Source organism: Chrysochloris asiatica, unplaced genomic scaffold, assembly GCF_000296735.1.
Source record: "Chrysochloris asiatica unplaced genomic scaffold, ChrAsi1.0 scaffold00137, whole genome shotgun sequence".
Lineage (NCBI taxonomy): Eukaryota > Metazoa > Chordata > Mammalia > Afrosoricida > Chrysochloridae > Chrysochloris > Chrysochloris asiatica.
In genome coordinates, this window is record NW_006408655.1 from 4,305,723 (window position 1) to 4,330,860 (window position 25,138).

At 38.1% G+C, this 25,138-nt stretch overlaps 1 protein-coding gene across 2 annotated transcripts in view; it reads left to right on the forward strand.

The window, feature by feature from the left end:
• The window catches only part of PLXDC2 (plexin domain containing 2), a 613,486-nt gene that overhangs the window by 554,169 nt on the left and 34,179 nt on the right, over nucleotides 1–25,138 (forward strand). For both annotated transcript variants that reach the window (XM_006869892.1, XM_006869891.1), the window contains one exon: nucleotides 17,779–17,939. In XM_006869892.1, the coding sequence (XP_006869954.1) occupies nucleotides 17,779–17,939 (161 nt within the window). The remainder of the gene's footprint in view (nucleotides 1–17,778; nucleotides 17,940–25,138) is intronic.

Sequence of the window (25,138 nt, forward strand, 5' to 3'; positions counted from 1 at the left end):
GGCAGTGGGTTTTTTTTTTTTTTTTTTTCTCATTTTTTGGTTTTAGAACAAATACAAATGTTCTATAGGCAGTTTTCTTTATGTCTGAAATTTACCTGAGAAATATGAGCATAAAGTAAATTTAGGTATCTTCAGTAGGTAAATGATAGATGGCATTTTAAGGGCAAATGAGAACATGAAAGGGATATTATAAAAATGAAAAGAAAAGAACAGATGACTAAGGAAGAATTAATAACAATATCAATGCTCAAGGAGTCCTGCTGTGACACTGTAGAATAAGCATTGAACTGGAAGGTCAGATTGAACTGCAAGATCAGTGGTTCAAACCCACCAGCCTCTTCTCGGAAATCCTATACAGGGTTGCTATGAGTCAGAACTGACTCACGGTACTTAACAACAACATCAGTGCTCTGGGTCCTGGTGTAGTGCTGGACTGCTTGCCACAAGATCAGCAGTTCAAACCAACCAGCCATTCCTTGTAAACCCTATGCAGGGTCTCTAGAGTCTGAACCAGTTCAACAGCATTTAACAACAGCAGCAACAATCAATGCTGTTATTGTTGTTGTTAAGTGCTGTTGAGTCTGTTCCAACTCATAGTGATGCTGTATAGCATTTATGAGGAGCAGCTAGTGAGTTTGAACTGCCAACCTGACAACAGCAGGGCTTCATCAATGCTGTAGAAAGGACAAGGAAAATAAGACCAGAAAAGTGATCGTTAGATTAGGCAATATAGAGACAACTGGTGAGTTCAACTAGACAGTTTCAATTGCACAATCACAGACAGAATTTGAGACATCTGTGGGCAAGAAGGAAATTGAAGTCAACAAAACACACTGCATTTTCCAGAATTTTGTTGAAAAGGGAAGTAGATGTTTTTGGCTGTTGATGATGATACTGTTTTCTTTCTACAGGAACAATAGTTGCATGTTATAGTTCTTGCAGAGAAAGGATTCATAAAGAAGAAACAGAGTTAAAAGATGACCAAAAGTGAAGTGAGATATTTGGGAGCATGGTTGGGGGTCAGTCAGCATTAAATGGGAGCAGCTGAGAAAGTTTTATCTGAGGCTACTGTCTTATTAGATCAGGAAAGCAAGCAATATGGTGAGTGGTGAAAAGTCAAAGCTTCATGTCTCCAATAGAGATAAACCATAAAACATTTCTGAAATGATTAAGAAAGGAACCTTCCATTTATGTATATATAAAGGTTGGCAGGGTGTATTCAGAACCAAAAGTTTGTGACAGTTCCCGAAGTTCTATGATTTTACCACTAAATTTTGTTCAGCACTGGACCACAAGGTTGGTATTTCAAACTCACTAGCAGCTCCTTGGAAACCCAATACAGGGTCACTATGAGTCAGCACTGACTAAACGTCACTTAACAACTATAGTACATACTTCAATCAACAATATCTATTGTTCAAATAATGTACTAATCTACTTGGTGTGAAACATTGAAGTGGTTACTATAAGGGCCACAGTTCAAATCCATCAGCTATTCCTTGGAAACCCTATACAGGGTTGCTATGAGTAAGAACCAACACAATGGTACCCAACAACTTTTAGAAAAATAGCAGAATGTTAATGGATAGAAAGGATGTGCTTTTTTACAAAAAGGTATGATGCTTTAAACAGAGTTGTTGTTGTTAAGTGCCGTTGAGTCCATTCCGACCCAGAGCGACCCTGTATAGGGGTTCCAAGGAGCAGCTGGTGAGCTTCAGCCACCGACCTTGTACTTCAAACAACTTTGTAGTCTGATGCATTCGCCCACAGAGGGTGGTTTATTCTAATTGGTGGCGAATTTAGTTTAATCTTTTCAACAGCTAGGCTTTCAATGGCTTGCTGTTCCATTAAGTCTAATTTTTGCCCTCATTTGATTCCACAGTGCTCAAATAGCACCATGAAAGAGTTTTAAGTAGCTTGGGTAGTAAAGACCAGAGTTAATTATTCAACAGTAATTCATAGCAGTGCTGTAAGCTACTGTGACTATTACTTCAGTTACAGGAATGAATTAACAACTTGTTGGATCTAATTTCCACCATAAATTATTTTAACACATGTAAACATTATACTTAGCAACCATTAAAATAATTTTTTTTTTAAGTAAAGCTAAAAACCCACTGGAGGAATTCTAATAGAAGTCTAAGAAATGTTTGATTAACTGTAAAAGAAGGCAGGATGTGGGAACAAAAGATCAAATAATGATTTACAGAAAGAAAGCAAAATAGCAGACCAAATCCAATCATAAAAATAACTATGTTAAATATAAATAGATTAAACACTGCAATTATAAGACGTGACTATCAGGCTGAATTTTTTAAAAAACAGCAAGATCCAACTATATGCTATGAATGGGAAATGAATACGAAAAATAAAATACAAAGCATAGCAATAGAAAACTATATACCTCGGAATCATATATGTTCCCGTTGTTGTTACGTGCTGTTGAGTCAGTTCAGACCCATAGCAACCCATATAGGGTTTCCAAGGAGTGGCTATTGAACTTGAACTGCTGACCTTGTGATTGAAACCGACTCTACAGTCCAGCACATTAGCCTACAGAGCCATACCAGTACTCCCATGATATATATAATCCTTCCCATTTACCCTTATGTGGAATTGTGGTGTTGTTAAGTAACATCGAGTTGGTTCTGGCTCAAAGCAACCCTGTATAGGGTTTCAGAGGAGGAGCTGGTGAGTTTGAACCACTGACCTTGCTGTTTAAACCGACCTTGTGGTCAAGTACTCATCTTACAGTGCCACACCAGGACGCACATGAATGGACCTCAAACTTCAATAAGTAAAGAAAGGATTTTACGATTATCAAGGATCTCAAGGACTAAGGTTTCACCCTGAGGTATACACAAAGATCGATGTAGTATCTCCAGCAACCAAATGAATACATGTTTTCTTAACAGAACTAGAGATGTTTCTCCATTTTGGGCACAAACTCAGGTGCCAAACAAATAGAGACTGGTTTAATATTCTGCTATTTTCAATAGATTCTCTGCTTACAGCCAATCACTCTGAGGCTGATTGTATGTAGATAGCGTACTGAACCTTAGTATCTGGGATTTCTTATTCAAATCGTGGCTGTCTTCATATGCCTGCCTACTCAGGGGCCTGAGGATTAGGACTTTAACCCCTAAGACCTTGGAATTGTGTTTACCAGGGGATGCTTATGCTATGGAGTGTGTATAGCCTTGATCTCTGGCCTTAGTGATTATTCACCAATATATTCTGTTTTCACTGGTGCACAATTAAAGAAGCAGACTCCTGCTGAATGCTTAGCCACTTAAAACTTTATAAATAGCAGTAAAATGATGTCAGATAGCACCAGAATATTGTCAGATATAAGGCTGGAAGATGAGTCCCTCAGGTTGGAAGGTACTCAAAATATAACTGTGGAAGAGCTGCCTCCTCAAAATAGAGCTGACTGTGATGATGCGAATGATGTAAAGATCTCGGGACCATCGTTTGCTGGTGTGGTATAACTCAAAATGAAAACAGCTGCAAACATCCATTAATAATTGAAACATGGAATGTATTAAGTATAAATCTAGAAAAACTGAATGTGTTAAAAACTTGAAATAGAAGACATAAATAAATATTAATATCCTAGACATTAGTGAAGTGAAATGGACTGGTATTAAACATTCTGAATATGACAATCATAGTGAACTGAAATGGACAGATATTGATCATTCTGAATATGACAATCACATGGTTTACTATGCTTGGGATAACAAATTGAAGAGGAATGGTATCATATTCATCATCCAAACAAAAATTTCAGGCTCTATCTTGAAGTATAATAATGTCTGTGATAGGATAATACCAGGAAGACCAGTTAATACCATTATTATTCAAATTTATGCACCAACCACTGAAGCCAGTAATGATATAATTGAAGAATTCTACCAACTTATTCAGTACAAAATTGATCAAATATGCACCCAAGATGTATTAATATTTGTGATTGGATTGCAAAGGTTGGAAACAAAGAGAAAAGATTAGTAGTTGGAAAATATGGCCTTAGTGAGAGAAATAATGCTGCAGGAGACGATGACATGGAGAGATGGAGCAGCTGGGAACTCTGGACTCATGCAGTTCAAGAAGACAGAGTCAAATGTGCAAAAACCTGGAGTTAGAAAACCAAAAGAGAAGAACATTCTCAGCATTTTCCAAGCTGAAGGATGACAAAAAATTTCAAGACTAAACTTGAAATACTGAAGGATTCTTTGAGTAAAACATTAAATAATGCAGAAAGAATGAAAAGATGGAAGATGTACACAGTCACTCTACCAAAAAATAAATTGTTGATGTTTAAACATTTCAAGAGGTATATGGTCAAGAGCCTATGGTACCTTGGCTATGAAAAATTGGGGGGTGGGCTGCAAAGGCAAGAAGTGACTGGCTTACAAGCTTTCAAGAGGGACCCTACATTCAGAAGGCGTGGAGAAAGGTAGACTCTCCACTGAGTAGTATCCAATCTGTCTAGGCTGGGCTGATGAAATGAAATGTGGATAGGTCTCTTGAGATACAATAGTGAATAATTGTTATCAGGAATGATTTACTATGAGGGTTGGAAATGTAAAGGTAGACATTTTGTAGCAAGGAGGGGAGTGATTAATTTTTCAGTCTAGGAGCAGAGGTTCCTGGAACCAACAAAGGAGAAGAGCAGAGAGTGGGACCCTACCCAGAGAAATAGTGATGCTTAAGATGGCGGCAGAGACGATGACATGGAGAGATGGAGCAGCTGGGGACTTTAGACCCAGAGAGGGAGAGGGGCTGTGTGCTGACGACTAGGGGGCAGGCTTGTAGTGTATATCCTTTAGTTGGTTGATGATGCATGGAGGGTGTTGTAACCATGGCAGTGAAACCATAAAAGATAGGATGAATGTAAAACTAACATACTCCCATGTAAACTATCAGATAATTCACAGTAAAACATTTTAAAAAGGGGAAAAAATAGAGCCAGTGGTACCAAAGGAAGATGTGCAATGTGCACTGTGGGTTTTGGCAAAGAACAAGTTATACAAATTGAAATCTTTCAAATTAAATTGATGGTATAGAAATTAAAATCTTCCAACAAACTGATAAAGAACTAGAGGCACTCACTCATCTATGACATGAAACTTTGAAGACAGCTACTTGGCCAGCTAATTAGAAGAGTTCCATATTTGTGACCATTCCAAAAAGGGTAATCAGAATCATTGGACAATATCATTAATATCACATGCAAGTAAAATTTTGCTAAAGATAATTTTAAAATGGCTGCATAGTACATTGACAGGAAGCTTCCAGAGGTTCAAGCCAGACTGAGAGGAGGGCATAGAACAAGGGATATCATTGCTGACATCAGATGGTTGAAAGCAAAGCATACTGGACAGATGTTTACCGCTGTTTTATTGACTTCACAAAGGCTGTTGACTGTGTGGATCATGACAAGCTGTTAGCAACAATGCAGAGAATGAGAATTCCAAAACACTTAATTGTACCCATGAGAAACTTGTACGTAGACCAAGAGGCAGTTGTTCAAACAGAACAAGGGAACACTGAAAGGTTTAAAATCAGGAAAGGTGTGTGCCAGGGTTCTATTCTTTCACCATACTTATTCAATCTGTATGCTGAGCACATAATCTGATAAACTGGATTACATGAAGAATAACATGGCATCAGAATTGGAGGAAGAATTATTAACAACCGGCAATATGCAAATGATAAAATCTTGTTTGCTGGCACTTAATGTACTTACTAATGAACATCAGAGACAACAGCCTTCAGTTTGGATGGCACCTCATTATAAAGAAAACAAAATTCCTCACTACTGGACCAATAAATAATATCAAGATAAATGGAGACAAGATTGAAGTTGTCAAAGATGTCATTTTTCTTGAATCCACCATCAACATTCATAGAAACAGCAGTCAAGAAATCAAACATGTACTGCTTTAGGCAAATCTTCACAAGACCTCGTTAAAGTGTTCAAGAGCAAAGATGTCAGTTTAAGTACTAAAGTGCACTTCACCCAAGCCACGGTATTTTCAATAGCATCATATGCATGTGAAAGTTCAACAATAAATAAGGAAGACCTAAGAATTTATGCGTTTTTGTCGTGGAGTTGGAGAAGGATATTGAAGGGAACATGGACTGATAAAAGATCAAACCAATCTGTGTTGGAAGAAGTACCACCAGAGTGCTCTTTAGAAGCCAACATGGCCAGACTTGGTCTCATATGGTATATAGTAATAAATAGACTAGAAATTAGTATTATTGACAAGTTGAAACATTTAATTAAGCAATTACATAGTTTAGTTATGGTGCCAAGCACTTTATAAGCATTATATCTCATAATCCTCATCACCTTGAGAAAGTTATTACTGTTATGGTCATTTGGCAGGAGAGAAGACAAGATCTTGTGTCGGCTGTTGTGAGAATTGCCGCACCATGTGGGAGCCACACAGAGTATATATCAGCTAAGTGATTTGAACATATCTGTCTTCCCACACTGTAGGGGCAACATGAAAAGGAGTCTACCTCCTGGTTCAGAAAAGTTAATGAATGATTAACCAGGGTAGAAACATCCATTGTAACACAAATAATCTGTTTTAACACTGATTTTATTCTGGAATGGATGGAATTAAATTTTCTGAAGAATCACTCTGTTCTGTGCCCCCAGATTTTGGAAGTGTTTTATCAGCCTTATTTTTGCCACTCCATAGCCATTGTGAATATACTCAGTAGGAAACCCTACTAACAGTTACTACACTTTAAAACGCTAATTTGTTAACCAAACAAGGGCTTGTGAGGAATTAGGAGAGGAACCCATCCATGAAAACTTTTAGTTTAGCTGGGGTATTTAACTGAAGGGCTTGGGTACTAATTTGTCTTTTTGTGAAGTATTTTGTAGAAATAGAGACACTTTATTTTTCAAATAAAATTATTTTCTATTTTTTAAATGGTGTTGATTATGTGCCCAGTTTCGACGCATATTGACCCTGTGTAGGGTTTCTGAATCTGTAAATCTTTACCAGAGCAGAAAGTATCATCTTTTTCCCATGCAGTGACTGGTGAATTTGAACTGCTGACCAGCTTGTAATCCACAATGCTATCCAGGCTCCTAGTTTTTAAATGTTGTTGTTGTTGTTAAGTGCCATCGAGTCGGTTCCGACCCATAGCGACCCTGTACAGGGTTTCCGAGGGTGTAAATCTTTACGGGAGTAGAAAGCCTCATCTTTCTCCCGCGGAGCAGCTGGTAGTTTCGAACCACTGACCTTAAGGTAAGGATAATTTGATAAAGAACACTATTATTAAGGAAAAGTTCAAAAGTTAAGGGTTTTAAAGGTCTCTGTTGCTGAAAATACTGAAATCATATTAGAAGCATAGAAAATCCTTACAAAAAGTAGCAGGACTTTGTTGTTAGGTGCCATTGAGTTGCTTCCGACTCATAGTGAGTCATTGTTGTGGCTTCTGTGTCAGTGCATCACACTGAGGGTCTTCCTCTAATTTATTGGCCCTGCATTGTACCAAACATGATACCCTTTTTGGGAGACTGGTCATAAACAAAATGAAAATAATGGTTCATTCCAAAGATTTATTATTATTATTCTGACAACTACAAACACCTGCAATAAAGTACCAATAACATGATTAGACTAGCAGCAGGCTTCATGGTGTTTACTATGTGCAAATCCCTCATTTTGCTGGAATCAAGCGTTTCTTTTAATATGATTTCACCACATTTTTCTAAGATAAGGGGTAAAGGATTGTTGTTAAAAGGGCTTGCCATACCCTAACCACTTTTAGACATAGAACATTTTATATGTGTCTCTGAAAAAAATTTCAGAGCTGCCTGGGTAGTAGTACAGACTGCCAAAGAGAAGCTAGGCCAGCTGCCCGGCCCAATGATGTCCCCACCATACATACTGTGCTTCGCTCTTCCTCCATTTTAATCCCTCCTGTGGCATTTTCATAATGTGAGTGATGAGGGTTTTACCATACATGAGGTGAAGGCCAACATCACGTCACGTGTTTAGAAATTGAGGGGGAACTACACGACTTGCAAAATGAGATCATTTGCAAGGGAACCTGCCAAAGGAAAGTCAGCTGAGTTGGTTTTATCAGTGTGTTTTCTTTCACTGCCTGCCTTCACTGACAAAGGTGCTAGAAAATACTCGACAGGGAAAGTGATGTGTCTGTGTATGTGTGTGTTTTAATCCAAAAGCAGAGCAGAGCATTAACACTTAACACATTTATACTTCAATTTTATTTTAAAGCCTTAAAAATAAAAAAAAAGAACATTTGACATCATCTGTATAAGATTTATTTGTTTTGAGCAGATTTGTGCCGGGCTTTTGCCAAAACTGTCAGCTTTTTGTTCCCTTAAAAGATATTAATGCATTGTGGGATTTATAGGCTGTAGCATTTCCTTTGAAAGCCAAAGGAAGAGTTAGTTCTGAAGTGAATAAAATTTTAGACAAGGAAAAATTCTAGTTTAATTTACTGGACTTTAATTATTAGCAAGATCTAATAATAGCAGGTGTGGCGCTGTAGGATAAGCACTGGACTGCTAATGGTTCAAACCCACCAGCTATTCCTCAGAAACCCTATGACAGAGTAACTAGAAGTTACTAACTCGACAGCACTTAATAACAATAGCAACAACAGAATGTTAAGTACAAAATATCACTATCATATGCAAATAAATTCTTTTAAAAGATCAGTCATAGAAAGAGCAAGGAAACAGTGCTTTCAATTAAATGCTGCCCTTGAAAAAACAGCATATTTATTATATTGTAGTCAGTCACTAACTTTGCTTGAAGTAAAATAAAACACATTTACATGAGGTCTGGAATGTTTGCTAGTATGTGACTTTAAAAAACTTGCCATCTTTGCTATCGTAGCAGCTAAACCTTGTACCAAAATAGCAGATTGCTTTGATGGATTTTGTGTTTCTTGCAGTTCTCCTTGTGTCTAAATATTGATCTGCATTTTTATAAACTACTAAAGATCCAGGAACATTACACAGGTCACTCAGTGGATCAGACAGGAGTATATTATCTTTGATACTATTGATTTTCTGTGCTTCATTTATGCTTTAAAATTTGTCTGCAGTAGAGTGGGGGAAAAGCCTTCATTTTATAGGTTTCTAAAATATATTTATATACTTCCTTTTTGATTCTGGGCTTTACTTCATGGTCTCTTACTGTCCTTATTTTAATATACAATGTAGGGTACAAACAAGTAAAGATTTGAATTCTCTTATGGGCTAGGCATTGGGCTGCTAACTGCAAAATTAAGCCACTCATAAAGATGTGCAGTCTGGGAAATTCTATACAGGGTCACTGTGAGTCAGAATCAGCTTGCTGACAGTGGGTTTGATTTGAATTTATGTGTGATTTTGTTGTTGTTGTTGTTAAGTGCCGTCAAATCAGTTCTGACCCATAGCAACCCTGTATAGGGTTTCTAAGGAGAAGCTGGTGAACTTGAACCACCGATCTTTGCAGTTCAATTGACTTTGCAGTCTGACGCATTAGCCCACATAGCCACATCAGGACTCCTATGTGTGATAGTAGGGGGAAAATGAATATATAGTTGTTGGTGTTTTGTCAATTTGGAAGACTTTGGTCCTCAAGAGTAGGCCCTTCCAACTCCTGTTAGGCTTTGACAAACTTGGTAAGAAGTCTCTTTTTGAAACAGATTCAGAGCGGTCTCAACCCACTTCTGTCAGTTTAAAAGAACAATCAGTATAGCCAACTTTCATCAAAAGTTGGCGCCTTTTAAATTGTTATTCCTCAAGGAATAAAATCAATTTATTTGACCTTGAGGTCAATGCACTTATTTGCAATTACAAAAATCACTACCACTTGCTTACACTTTTTTAAATTACTATTTTACATTTGATATACTCATCATTTTTTTAAATGGAGAGTGTTCTGCATTCTGTCGGTAGATACTCATATGTGTGCAAAACCTACATCATTTGATGTGGCAGTGATATGAAATTGAACACCAAAAATTAGTAAAAGAATATCAAATTAAAGCACATCAACTCAGTGCTTACTTTACCTCCAGATTCAGCATACCTTAATCTAGCTGTCAGTAACAAAACCTGTTGCCACCAAGTTAATTCCAACTCTTGGTGACCTCATGTGTATTAGAGTAAAAATATACTCCCAACTGCATTCACTTGGCTGGTTTTCAAAACAAGATCCTAGACCTTTCTTCCAAGGAACTTTTGAATGGACCCTTAACAACAACCTTTTGGTTAACAAATGAATGTGTTACTGATTGCACCACCCATAGACTAATATATGCACATGTAAAGTCCATAGAAAAGAACGGAAATAGAAAATACTTATTCACTGAAGGACATGACTAATTGCCAAAATAATGTTAAAATTTTAACAATGAAGTCAAAAAGATATAAGTGCAGTTTTAGTCCCTCCATTCAAATGATCACTCGGAGGGATTTTTAAATAGGTGCTGACATGGGACACAAGGACTCAACTGCAATATTTGGAAATTTTTTTCCTACATTTCTACTTAGCTGGTTTGCTCTAGTTAGCACAGATCATAAAATCATATGCACACTTATAGATCACTAAATATTTACTTTGTCAAGTTGTCAGTACTTGAAATCTTGAGAATACAAGATGGTTCTTTTATCACAACCATCATCCATAAATGTTATAGAATGGTATTTGTGCAGAAACAAATGAAACTCTATAGACTGCACTAAACATGGCCTTTGTGGCTTAATATCTGCAACAACTCTGTAAAGGAACATCATTAAAGGGAGACAATATAACTAGACAAGTATAGGAAGTATGAAAAAGTAGTTCATGTAAAAGGACACATTTAAGCCTAATTATATGGAATGAGTGATAACTGTACATATGATTTTACATTCTAAAGAGTGACAACCTAAGTCCTGCCTCAAAGACAATTTTAGTCCTCATCTGGGCTCTTTCTTAATGAATGTAACATGTTCCTTGCTCTCTTCCTCTTCAGAAGGGTTACCTATTGCTTATTATCTTCACAACAGGCTCTGGTTCTCTGGCCCACTTGATAAACAACAGACTAGCCTATAGCAAGCTCACTAGTGCTTTACTGTCTCCTTGCCTATCCTCCATATACAAAAGAAACAAGGTAAATACATGGCATGCTGGTATAAAATAGTACTAACCCCAGAAATGGCCTTGCAAAATTCTATCATGCAGTTTCCAGCATCATTTCTATCACTAAGGTCATTCGTGACATGATGGTCAACTCTAATTTCAGGAGGCAGCTCTCCCCCAATCGTATTTTGAGTGCCTTGCAACCTGAGGGGCTCATCTTCTGGCACTGTACCTGACAATATTCTGGTGCTCTTCATATTGTTTTCATCTTCTGACACCATAACTTACAATGTTCCCAACTAGTTAAAAGGTTTTCAGTGACTAACCATCAGAGGTAGTATACTTTTCCTTCTTCCTAGTCTGTGTTAGTCTAAAAACTCCACTGAAGTCTGTCACCATTGGTATTTAAAATACCGGTGGCATAGCTTCAAGCGTCACAGCAATATTCAAGTCACCACAGAATGACAAACCATCAGACGAGTGGAAAGTATGTGGACAGTGTGATACCTTGAATTTACTTGATAGGGCTTTTCTATCCAACATCTTCATTTCCGCCAAGTGATTGGGCGGGGCCATGCAAATAAGATGTACAGGCGTCTAAGGCTAAGATTGGCTAGTTTTGTCATCCAGTGAGGTTTAAAAGGAGCCATCTCAGGAGCAAGAACAGATGATTTCAGAACTATCAGGAAGGAGGAATATGAGTAGAGTAAGATTCCTACTTAGAAAAGCAGCAATAGTAGAAGCAATGGCAGAGGTGGTGGCATGGAGAGACAGACCAGCTGAGGGCTCTAGGCCCAAGGACTGAATACAGCTAAGTGCCTTATGGTCAGGAGACCTGCTTCAGAATGTGCCCTTTGGGCATTCACAGATTGCCTAAAAGAGCTTTGTAACACTTGCCGGAACAGGGCAGAGGCCTAGATGCCACATGGCAGAGAGGTGGCTGAAGACAAGCATGAGGTGTGCCTGCAGTATGACAGACACGAGGCATTCCTAACTGGAAAACAGCTGCATCCTGAGTTTTTCTTTTCCTGAATTACACCCTCTTCACTTTTCTAATAAACCTCTTGAAGTGAGTATTATTATGAGTTCTGCGTGGCCATTGCAATGAATTATCAAACCCAAATGTGAAGCAGTGAGTGCTGTAGGGAGGGATGGTTGTTGTCACAATAGAATAAAGAAGGTTGTAGGGGAGAGGCATGTCTGACCTCTGCTTTATAAGTATCAGCCTTGGAGTGATTTAGAGTTTGGTTCTCTTTCCCATTGTAGAGTCAGAGGAAGTCAGACATAGCAGAGAGCCACTGTAATAAAAAGAAATGATTAATGTCCAACCATTTCAAGGGATAGCATATGATCAAGAACCAATGGTACTGAAAGGAAAAAATTTAAACTGCACTGAAGGCATTGGCAGAAAACAAGACTCCAGGAACTGATGGAATACAAATTGAAATCTTTCCACAAACTGATACACCACTGAAGCACTCACTCAATAATGCTAAAAATTGGAAAGACAGCTACTTGGTCAATTGATTGGAAGACATCCATATTTGTGACCATTCCAAAGAAAGGTGACCCATGGAATGCAGAAATCATCAAACAGTATCACAGTAACAAATGCGAGTAAAATTTTAGTAAAGATAATTCAAAAACAGCTGCAATAGTATATTGGCTGGAACCTGCCAGAAATTCAACCTGGATTCAAAAGATAACATAGAACCAGGTATACCACTGCTGACATCAGATGGATCATGACTGAAAGCAGAAGCTACCAAAAGGATGTTTACTTGTGCTTTGTTGACTATACAGAGGCTTTCAACTGTATGTATAATATTGTGAAGAATGGGTATTCCAGAACACTGAATTATGCTCATGATGAACTTGTACATAGACTAAGAGGCAGTCATTCAAATTGAACACGGATGCTGAATGGTTTTAAATCAGGAGAGGTGTGCTCCAGGTCTGTGTTCTTCCACCATATTTATTCAATCTGTATGCTAAGCAAATAATTCGAGAAACCAGATTTTATGAAGAAAAACATAGCATTAGGATTGGAGGAAGACTCAACAACCTGTGATGTGCGCATGTGCATATCTTGCTTGCTGAAAGTAAAGAGGATTTACAATACCTACTGATGAAGATCAAACTAGTCTTCAGTATGGATTACACTTCAATGTAAATAAAACAAAAGTCCCCACAACAGGATCAACAAATAGTGTCATGATATATGGAGAAAAAAAATTGAAGTTATCAAAGACTTCATTTTACGTGGATCCACAATCACCACTGATAGAAGCAGCACTCTAGAAATCAAATGGTGTGTTGTTCTAGGCAAATCTGCTGCACAAGACCTCTTTAAACAGCAAAGACAATCTGTTTGATGACTTAGGAGCACCTGTCCCAACCTATGGTATTTTCAGTAGCCTCAAATGCCCGTGAAATTTGGACAATGAATAAGGACGACTGTAGAAGAATTGAAGCATGTGAGTTATGGTGTTGGAAAAGAATATTGAAAATACCATGGACTACCAAAAGAACCAACAAATCTGTATTGGAAGAAGTACAGCCAGAAAGCTCCTTAGAAGCCAGCCTGGTGAGATTTCATCTCTCATACTTCATACATGTTATCAAGAGGGTCCAGTCCCTGGAGACAGATATTATGCTTGATAAAGTGGATGATCAACAACAAAAGAGGAAGACCCAAACGAGATGGACTGACACAGTGGCAGCAGCAATGGGCTCCAGCATACCAGCAATTGGGAGGATTGCATAGGACAGAGCAAGGTTTCATTCCTTTATGCTGAGGTTCACTATGCATTGGAACTGACACAATATAGCATCTAACAACAACAGACCCAGAAATAGAGCCAGATGTGTGGATGGATGGATGGATGGATGGATGGATGGATGAAATAAATAATACATGGGATTGGAAGAAGACGTCATGGTTTCCCGTCTTGACTAAAGTAACTATGTTTGCAGTGTTTTCTCCAAATCAACATTTTAAATTCATCCTATTTTCCAATTAATATGTCTTGATCTTTCAAAAAGGAAGAAAATGACCATGTATACAAGATACCATTGTACAAGCATATTTCAAAATGAAGCCACACTTTAAAAATAGCAAATACTATTGGCAAAAACATAGTTTATAGGATATAAGGAATCTGACAGTGTTATTTGCCCCAGTCTGTCTCCCACACCAACAACAGCAGCACAAAAGCAGCTGCAACACCAATGAAAGTCTAAGGCCATTATTAAGTGATTATGTAGCCGGAACTCTTGTGGATTACAAACTGGGCTGCTAACCGCAAAGTCAGTAGTTCTAACCTACCAGTTGTTCTGCTGTGTAAAGATGAGGCTTTCTGCTTCCATAAAAATGTGCAGCCTCAGAAACCTAATGCAAGGTCTCTATGAATGAGAATTGACTTGGTGGCACACAATCACCATCGTAATTAACTGTCCACATATAAATTATGTAATCACCACAACGATCGTTACTGTGATGGTCCACATTGCAGAAATGAACTAATAGAAGCCCAGACAGATGAAGCAATAACTTTGCTTTTCTCCCATAGAGAAGCTGGTGGATTTGAACTGCCTACCTTGTGGTTAGCAATCCAGTGCTTATCCTACAGCACTACCAGGACTCCTAGTTAATATTTAAAGGAAAACTTGTTCCAAGTAATTGTAACACATTTTAAACAGCTTTTACATCTTACCTTTTTTTCTCCTCCCTCCCACCAATCACTTATTGTTGTTGTTAAGTGCCGTGTATCGGTTCCAACACGTAGCGACCCTGTACAGGGTTTCCGAGGCTGTAAATGTTTATGGGAGCAGAAAGCCTCATCTTTCTCCCACAGACGACTGGTAGTTTTGAACTGCTGACCTTGCGGTTCACAGCCCGATTCGTAACCACTACGCTACCAGAGCTCCTTCTTTATTACATGCCTAAATCACAGGGAAATGAATAAGGCTTGACACAACCACATTTACCCTCTTGGAGGCACACAGTCAATTCTTTAACTATTTGTAATATTGATTTTTCTTTCCATGAAGTTACCAACTTAGTTTTAGAATTATTTACTAGAAGAACTCACAACATGAAATCAGAGTACACAGCACTGCTTAAAGTTCAGTGTTAACTGACAGGGTATTAATCAGAAATTCAGAGAACAGAATCTAGATACAAGCTACTTGTGTTTAAACCCCAGTTCCCTCCATAGTGTGTAACATTAGCACATTCCTTCATTTCCCTCTCTTTCCTCATCTATGTTATAATGATAGTAATAGTACATCCTACACCTTAGAGTCCACCGTTGTCTGTCAGTTTGTCTTACTGCAGTGGACTTGCATTTTGCTGTGATGCTGACAGCTATGCCATGGGTATTTTAACTCTCAGCAGGAACACCCATAGGTGGACAGGTTTTAGTGAGCTTTCAGACTAAGACAGACTAGAAAGAATGAGAGGGGGACTACTTCTGAAAGTTTAGACACCGAAGGCTTTATGAATAGCAACAGAACGTTGTCAGATGTAGTGCTGGAAGATGAGCCCCTCAAGTTTGGAAGGCACTTAAAACACATGACTGGGGAAGATCTGTGTTCTTAAAATAGAGTTGACCATGATGATGTGAATGGAGTAAAAGTTTTAGGACCTTATTTTCTGATGGGACAACTCATAAAGAGGAAAAACCACTGTAAACATTAATAATTGGAACATGGAATGTACAAAGTATAAATCTAGGAAAATTGGAAGTTTTCAAAAATGAAATGTCAAAGACTTCATTTTGTGTGGATCTACAATCAATACTCATGAAAACAGCAGTCAAGAAATCAAAGGAAGTATTGCATTAGGCACATTTGTTGCACAAGACCTCTTTAACACATCCAAAAGCAAAGATAATAAGTTTGAGGACTAAAGTGTACCTGACCTAACCTATGGGATTTCAAGAAGTGCAGCCAGAGTGCTCCTTGGAGGCCAAGATGGCCAAACTTCATCTCTCATAAATCAGACATATTGTCAGGAGGGACTAGTCACTGGAGAAGGATAGGTGGAGGGTCAGAGAAAAAAAGAGGAAGATCCCCAATGAGATGGATTGGCCAAGTGGCAGCATCGATGGACTCAAGTGTGACAATGATAGTGAGGTTGGCCCAGGATCAGGCAGTCTTTTGTTCTGCTGTGCATAAGGTCACTATGAGTTGGTACCAACTTGATGGCACCTAAAAACAACAACATGTGAAAGTTGGGCAATTAATAAGGAAGACTTTAGAAGAATTGGTGCATTTGAATTATGGTGTTGGAAAAGAACATTGAAAGTATCATGGACAGCCAGAAGAACAAACATATCTGTGTTGGAAGAAGTACTCCTTAGAAGCCAGGATGGCAAGCCTTCCTTTCTATGTTTCGGATATGTTAATTGGAGGGACCAGTCCTTGGAGAAGGATAGTATGCTTGATAAAATGGAGAATCAGCAAAAAAGAGGAAGACCACCAATGGGATGGACTGCCACAGTGTTAGCAACAGTTGTGAGGATGGCACAATACCCATTAGTGTTTCATTCTGTTGTGAATCGGAACTGATTCAACATCACATTGTTATGTAATCTAACAGTTACAACACCTCTTAGAGTTTTGATTTGGTTCACTTAGAAATATGTCTGACACATGGTAAATTTGGAAAATGATTATTGAATAGACAGAAGAAAACACTTTAAAATGCAGTGGCAAAAAGTAAAAAGAAGAGAAAAATTGTCAATAAAAGGATTGAGAGCAACGGTTCTAGAACCTCTATAAACCTGAAGGAGTATTCCAGTAATTCAAAAATACCAGTCAGAATATGCCCTAAATTGTAGTTTCCTCCTGAACATAATTTAGAAAGGTTTCCTCAAAATGCCTCAGTAATCATCAAAGATTATAGAATTTTAGAGCAAGAGGAGACTTCAGAGATTTGTTTTATTTGGTTGATTGACTTTGGGTATTATAGCTGTTACTTTAAAAATTAAATTCCTCCCTTTCCTAACCCTATGACAATGTGTTACAGACAGTGGAAAGAACCTCAGTAAAAGTTGAAGAAAATGATTTTGGCCTGTGGCTGGGTGGAATAATACCTCAGTACGCTGTGTGCTAGCTTTAGATCATGATAATACTGTTCGAGGGTCATTTAGTATCCCTCTGTTACTCTTTTAAAGAGAAGTTCAGATTTTGAAATCTGTCCTTTGAGCTTATATCCATTCTGAAAATGCCTGCATAGCCCACTGAAATATGCCTGATCCTGTTCAATTAACATTTCCAAAAGAAAATACAAAGAACCTCCAAGAAGTACTCAGTAATTTTTCTGTAGGTAACTTTAGTGGTTTAATGAGAAGATCAGAGTTAAATTTGTGGTGTAGCTAATTAAATTGTTAGATAAGTCACAGTGTGTTTAGAAAATAAAAGCTATTAATTTCTAGCCCAATACAAAATTAATAGCTTTTATCAATGAACTGTTAATCATTAATGGTATGGACTTTTTATGACTCATGTGAAAGAGCACCTAGTGTCTAAAATTGATGTTATGGAAAACGAAAGTTATAAGGAAGTAAAAACATAGCCAATGGTGCGTTATTAAAAACACAACTTTAAGAGGGCATACATGAACGTCCTGACAGGCATGTGATTCTTTCAGCTTCCACAGATGACAGTGCAGCTGAGAAGAAAGGAGGAAGTCTTCATGCTGGCCTCATCGTTGGAATTCTCATCCTGGTCCTCATTATCGCAGCAGCTATTCTTGTGACAGTCTACATGTATCACCATCCGACTTCAGCAGCCAGCATCTTCTTTATTGAGGTAAGTGTCAGTGTAACATATAAAAGCCATGCTTTTGATGAACTGTACCCATTTGCTAACACCACCTGTAGTTAATATTTAGCACATGATTTCTCTATTTTGTAGCTGACAGCTGGCCAAGTTCACACACACATGTACACTGAGCACAGAGTATGGATACTTTGCAAACAGTTACTTTATCTCAGGAGCTTTTATAGAAATAAACTATCATGCCTTTTATAGAACTAAGGAAAATTGGAGCCATATTTTTGTCCTATTATACCAAGTAAATTAGCCAGATGTCCCCTTAATCCCAGAAGGAAATGCAGTATATTCTGGAGACTGAAAGGTTTAGCTTAAATCAATTGATAAATACTAACTAAATATTGGGGTTTATGCTTATTACAGTATAGCAGACAAAGAAAACACATGAGCCTGCTTTCAAAGAACTCACATATTATTTAGGAAAACATTTTGTGTGTACAACAAAATGATGGTATGTGCCATCTTCATTTTGTATACTGTGTGTATAGTTACACGTATTTTAGAAACATGTACACACATTCATTCGCATATGAAGGGAGCATCATGCCAAATTTGCATTTGCATGTTCAGAATGTAGAGTCGCTGACTATGCCCAGATGGAATAATGTGGGGAGGGCCAGGAGCTTTGTACAAGGGACCAGTGACTAGTGCTGGGGTCCAGAGGCCCTGAAACAGGAAACTTGGAAGCCACAAAATATAGCTGGTATGGCCAGGTCTCTTTCTCCCCAAGGACCGGGCTCCCATATGTGCAACAGCTTTCCTGCTGACATCTGAATGGGGCCGCTTCTCTTCCAGCACTCAATAAATATTAGAGAAATAAAAAGGAAATCTTCCCTTGCAGAATTCCAAACATGAAAAGTGTAAATCTTTTCCAGTTCATTTGGGATGTAGAGAACTGTTTCTTGAGATTGTGGTCCCTTCTTCTGTGAGAAATTAGGATGCCTTTTAAACTACTGAGTTAAATTTCACTTTTGTCCCTTCGAAGAGGGAGGAGTGAATACAAGGAAATTATTAGATAACTGCTCAAATGCCCCTTACGACACTCTGTCTGTCGAATAAAGTGCAGTTTTCTGCGCAGTCAAGGATCTCATCTGCCTGTCTAATCTTTATCCAGTGATTCCTTTGCCTGGAGGTAGCACTACCATCCAAGTTCACTCTTTGTTCTTCTCAGTTAAAAAGAGATGAAAAGTTTCATGGAGCTGCTTCTGAGTCATGGTGACCTCATGTGTGCCACAGCAGAACTGTGCTCCATAGAGTTTTCCATGATTGATTTTCTTTTTTCTTTCTTTTTTTTTTTTTAGAAGTGGATCACCAAGGGCTTTTTGCATGGTCCCTTGGGATGAATTGAAAATTTTAACCTAGGCAAATGAATTAGTCATTTACACCATTCAGGGACTCCATGATCTTCTTCAGATACACCCCAAATACTGAGTGCCACTGTCGTGCATCTAGTTCTATTTCCTCCACCAAGAAACCCTTTCCATCACCTCAAGTTTTGATGTAAAATGCAAATAGACTTCAATGCCATGTACTTGACAACTTTCCACAGATCATCTCCCTGTTCCTATAGCTCAGTATACTTTCTCCTCTGAAATTCCTTCTAAAACACCCATATCTTTCTCTGGCATTTACAGTTCTGTTTTGTTTTAGAGTTAAACATACACATGAAGACAGACCCTGGTGGGGTAGTGCGCTAAGCACTGAGCTGCTAAACTAAATAGCGCCAGTTCAAACCCACCAACTACTCTGTGGGGGAAAGCTGAGGCCGTCTGCTTCTGTAATGTTTGTTGTTGTTAAGTGCTGTCAAGTTGGTTCCAACTCCGCAACCCTGTATAGGGTTTCCAAGGAACACCTGGTGAGTTTGAACCACCGACTTGGTAGTTAGCAGTCTAGTGCTTATTCTACAACACCACAGCAGGACTCCAACAGTCTCAGAAATCCTACTGAAAATTTCTACTCTGTCATATAGGCTCGCTATGAGTCAGAATTAATTTGACAACGTTGGGTGGGATGCACATGATTTAATCTACCCTACAATACTGTGATGCTATAGGATAAGCACTGGACTGCTCACAAGCTGCTCCTTGGAAACCCTTTAGAGGGTCGCTATGAGTCAGAACTGACTCAAGGACACTTAACAACACTATATGGAAACGGTAGCAAGTTTCAAGTCCTAATTACTTAAGGTTCTTTCAAATAGTAGACATAATATACAGATATTTTCTAGGAAATAAAAAGTATCAGGACATTTCAAACTTCCAGTGAAATTTCATGTAATGCATATTCTAGAAATAGCAACCTCAGCTGACATCATTGTAATTGGAATATTAGCAGACATTGCATTTAGTTGGAAAGCTGTTAAGTTTTGCTAATGCACTCAATTTTCATGGAAGAAAGTAGAAACCTTCCCTGGGGTCGTGAATACATTCCTGAAAGAGCTGACAATTGACAAGTGGAAAAGCTTGATCTGCCAGACATCAGCTGCTTCTCTGTTGCTCTAACTTGTCACATGTTTACAACATCAATGTACTGTGAAGTCCATTTCCTGAGAAGATGCTGTGATACTAGAAGGTAGCAAGTTACACAGTACAAAGAACCTAATCAACATAAACTCACAGAAATCCTGTATGAATACAAATGGTGACAGTAATTGTCACCAAGGTTTTGCATTTTCCTTTTGAAATTGTTACTTTATGCTCAGGGTCTATATGTTGATGTATTTCTGTGTGTTGTGTGTATGTGTATATGTGCGTGTATTATCAATTAAGATTGCATTCTCCTCTTCCATCAAAAAAGGTTAGGTTACAGCTAGAAGAAGTCTTTGGCATAATTCAGTACTATTGTTACAGTTAGCTAACGTTGAGTCAAGATGGTGGTGGTGGTGGTGTGTCATAGAGTCAGTTCCAACTCACAGCAACCCTGCGTAGAGTTTCTGAGGCTCTAAATCTTTATGGGAGCAGAAAGCCTTATCTTTCTTCTGTGCAACAGCTGGTAGTTTTGAACTACTGACATTGAGGTTAGCATCCTGACTTGTAACCACTATGCTACCAGAGCTCCTTGACCTTCTATGTAACAGAACAAAATCCTGCTTGGTCCTATGGCATATTCATGATCACTGGTATGTTTGCATCTTTTGTTGTCACCATGTGTCAATCCATCTCTTGGAAGGTTACTCTCATTTTCACCGACCCTCTCCTTTACCAAACATGCTGTCCTTCTTTAGAAATTGGTCTTGTTAACATGTCCAAAGTGAATTGAAGTCTTGCCATACTCATTTTTTCCTTAGGAACATTCTGATTATATTTCTTCTACGATTGATTCCTTCTCTGGCAGGCCACAGTCTGGTCAATATTCTTCATTTACACTGCAATTCTTAATTCATTTTCTGTTTTCCAATTTGGTCCTACACCCACATAACATAAAGGATGAGACTGAGACTTAGAGAGGTAGACTGGTAGACTGACTTGTCCAAAGTGAATGAGCCAAAGTTATAGAAGTCCTTCGTTTTTCCACACTCTAGTGAAACAAAAGTCATTTTGTCAGTTTCAAAGGTCTTCTCCTGTCTGCCTTTTTTCCTCCTTACTGAATCAGCTCTGGTTTCTGTGTAAATCACTGCATCTCTGACATGACTCTACTGTCCTCAGCTAGCTCACAGTGACTGGTTGGCAAAATGAATTTTGAAGGTGATAATACTTTATGATTATTACAACTGATCCATGTTTATAAATTTGAAACAGATATCCATGATGCATGCACAGTGTGTGACATGCTTCTTGTTAATGTTAGGTGCCATCAAGTCAGTTCCAATTTATAGTGACCTTATGCACAACAGAACTAAACCTGTCATCCTCACAATCATTAGGTTTGAGCCCATTGTTACTGTCACTGTGTCCGTCCATCTTGTTTAGGGTGGTCCTCCTCTTTTTCAATGACCTTCAACTTTACCAAGCCTGATGTACTTTTCCAGGGACTGGTCCCTCCTAACAGTATGTCCAAAGAATGAGATGTGAAGTCTCACCATTCTCATTTCTAAGATCCATTCTGGCTACACTTCTTCCAAGACAAACTTTTTGTTCTTCTGGAAGTCCATGATATCTTTAATATTCTTCTCCAATGCCATAGCTCAAATGCATCAATTCTTCTACAGTATCCCTTATCCATTGTCCAGTTTTCACATTCATATGAGGCTATTGAAAATGCTATGGTTTGGGTCAAGTGCACCTTAGACCTCAAAGTGACATCATCTTGGCTCTGAAACACTTTAAAGAGGACTCATTAGTGTCTAATGAGTCAAATCTGCTCTTGAAACAGTCTTTAAATTCAGGTGGAATATACTCAACGTTGTATTTTTGATTGCATGCACTTGTTTTAATTTTCTTCAGCTTCAGCCTGAACTTGCATATGAGTAATTGATTGTCTGTTCCACAGTTGGCTCTTGGCCTTGTTTTAACAATGATAATAAGCTTCTGCATGGTCTCTTCCCACAGATATTGATTCATGTGTATTCCATCTGGTGAGGTCCATGTATATCATCATCGTTTGTGATGCTTAAAAACAACAACAACAAACAAACAAGTATTTGCATTGCATTTGTCTTTGACCTTGCAAAATTCTGTCCTACTCTCTTCAGCATTATTTTTATCACCATGGTCATATTTTCCAACCACTGGTACTTCCTCTGTGTTTCCAACTTTCACATTCCAATCACCAGTAATTATCAATACAGTTTGATTGCTTGCTGGTGCATTTCAGGTTGAAGAAGTTGGTAGACTTTTTCAATTTCTTCATCACTGGTTTTTGTGGTTGGTGCATAAATTTAAATAATAGTGGTATTAATTGGTCTTCATGGTAGGCATATAGACATTATCCTATCACACACAGCATTGTATTTCAAGACAGCTCTTGAAAGGATCTTTTTTATTCTGACTGCAGTAACATTCCTCTTCAATTTTTCATTGCAGGAATAGTAAACCGGATGTTGGTCTGATACAAAATGACTAAGACCTATTTCAGCAAGCTAATGGTTAGGATATAGATCTTTATGTGTTCCATTTCATTTTTGACAACTTCCAGTTTTATACATTTATGTCCCATCAGCAAATGAAGGTCCTGAAAGTTGTGTCTCATCCATGTCACTAAGGTTGCCTGTACTTCAAGGATTCAGCTCTTCTGCCCTTGTATTTTAAGTGCCTTCATTTTCTGGTGCTACATCAGACAATGTATTTTTTCCCATTCATAAAGTTAGCAGGGGCTAACCTCTCAGAAGTGGATTACATATCTCTTCTTCCTAGTCTATTTTCAGTCTGGAAGTTCCACTAAAAGTTACCTAACTTAGGTGACCCCATTGGTATTTGAAACATCAATAGCAAAGCTTCCAGCATCACAACACCATGCAAGCTACAACAGTACAACAAATGGACAATCAATCAGGTAGGGTTTTGATATGCTAATCCTCTGGATTTAAAGATTTTGAGCTAGTAATTAAGTATTTAAATTGTACTTTATGTCCCATACTCTATTGCTATCTATTTTTTAATAAAATAGGCAAGTAGTACCTCCTGCTCATTATAGAAAATTCGCGAAGTTCAGAAATATAAAAAAAGAAAAAAGAATGTCACTTATATAGAGAAGGAGTCCTGGTGTGGCGCTGTGGGTTAATGTGCCAGACTGCAAAGCCGTTTGAACGTTCAAGCTCACCAGCCGCTCCTCGGAAACCCTATACAGGGTTGGTATGGGTCGGAATTGACTCGACGGCACTTCACAACAACAAAATATAGAGAAAAGCATACAGAAACATCCACTATAAATAGTTTGTTTTCTTCTGGGATTTTTATATGCAGAATTTGATGTTTCCTGTTTGTGTAATTATGGCGTCACTATGATAAAAATTGGTATTTTTTGGATACCATTTGCTGCTTTACTGTGAACTCTGTAAACATCATTTTAATGGTGATATATTAATCTCCTCAGCATCATCCTTTAACTTTATACTGAATGCCCCTTGTGCTGCCTGGTAGTAACTTAGAGAACAATGAAAGCCTAACTGTGCCCTAAAGTCGTTAAGAGCCTTATTTCATACTATGGAGTAATGGCAGATGTGGCTGACGCTGAGGGATAATGCACTGGACTGCAAGGTTGCTTTGAACGACAGGGTCAATGGCCCAAATTTGCCATTCACTCCTTGAAAACCCTATACAAGGTTGCTATGAGTCGAAACAGACTCAAAGGCACTTAACAACAGTAACAACAGCAAGACTGTTAGTAGTTTCCTGTTACTGTTGCAGCAAGTTGCTACATTTGCAGTAGTTTAAAACAACATATTTTTTAATCTTATAGTTTTGGAAATCAGTTAAAAATCAGTCTCTCTGGGTTAAAGTCAAAAGTGTAAACAGGACTGTGTCTTTTGGGAGCCCCCAGGAGATCATTTGTTTCTCTGCCTTTTTCAGCTTCTAATGATTGCTTGCATTCCTTGGCTCATGGTAAGCTACAAAGATTGCATTATCCTAAGAAATCCAATCTCTAGACATAGAGTCATTCTGGCAGAGCAGTCTGTTTTTCAAAGCCTTGTCTTATGTATTCCTCATTCTCTTCAGATCTTGTTATTGTTGTTAAGTGCTGTCAAGTCAATTCTAACTCATAGCAACCCTGTATAGAAGTTCCGAGGAGCTTCTGGTAAATTTGAACTACTGACTTTTTGATTAGCACTCCAGTGTTTATCCTACAGTGCCACACCAGAACTCCTTCAGATCATATTTTTCAGATCATATTTTTGACTAAAGTGAAGACTCCCTTTCAAGTTGACAGCTTATGTTCTTTGTTACCTGTCTGGCATTGTCCAGTAATTTTCAAAACGCTTATCTAATTTTGACCAAAATCTACCCTATTACACCAAAGCAACTAAGCATGCCTTAAAATCTGTTAAAAGTTAAATTCATTATCTTGAAACAAGATAACAAACAACAAATATTCAAATGAGCATATATATTTTTTACTTTTTATTAGATTTTGTAAGACTAATACATCTTTGGAAGAATTTAATAGGCCTTAGTTTCTACATTAAATTTAATAATTGCTTAAGATTTCTGAGCATAGGTTTTTTTCATTTATAATAAATTGCATAGCTGCATGAGTGTGGATTACAGAGAGAAATGTATTCTTCCATACAACTATTTGGC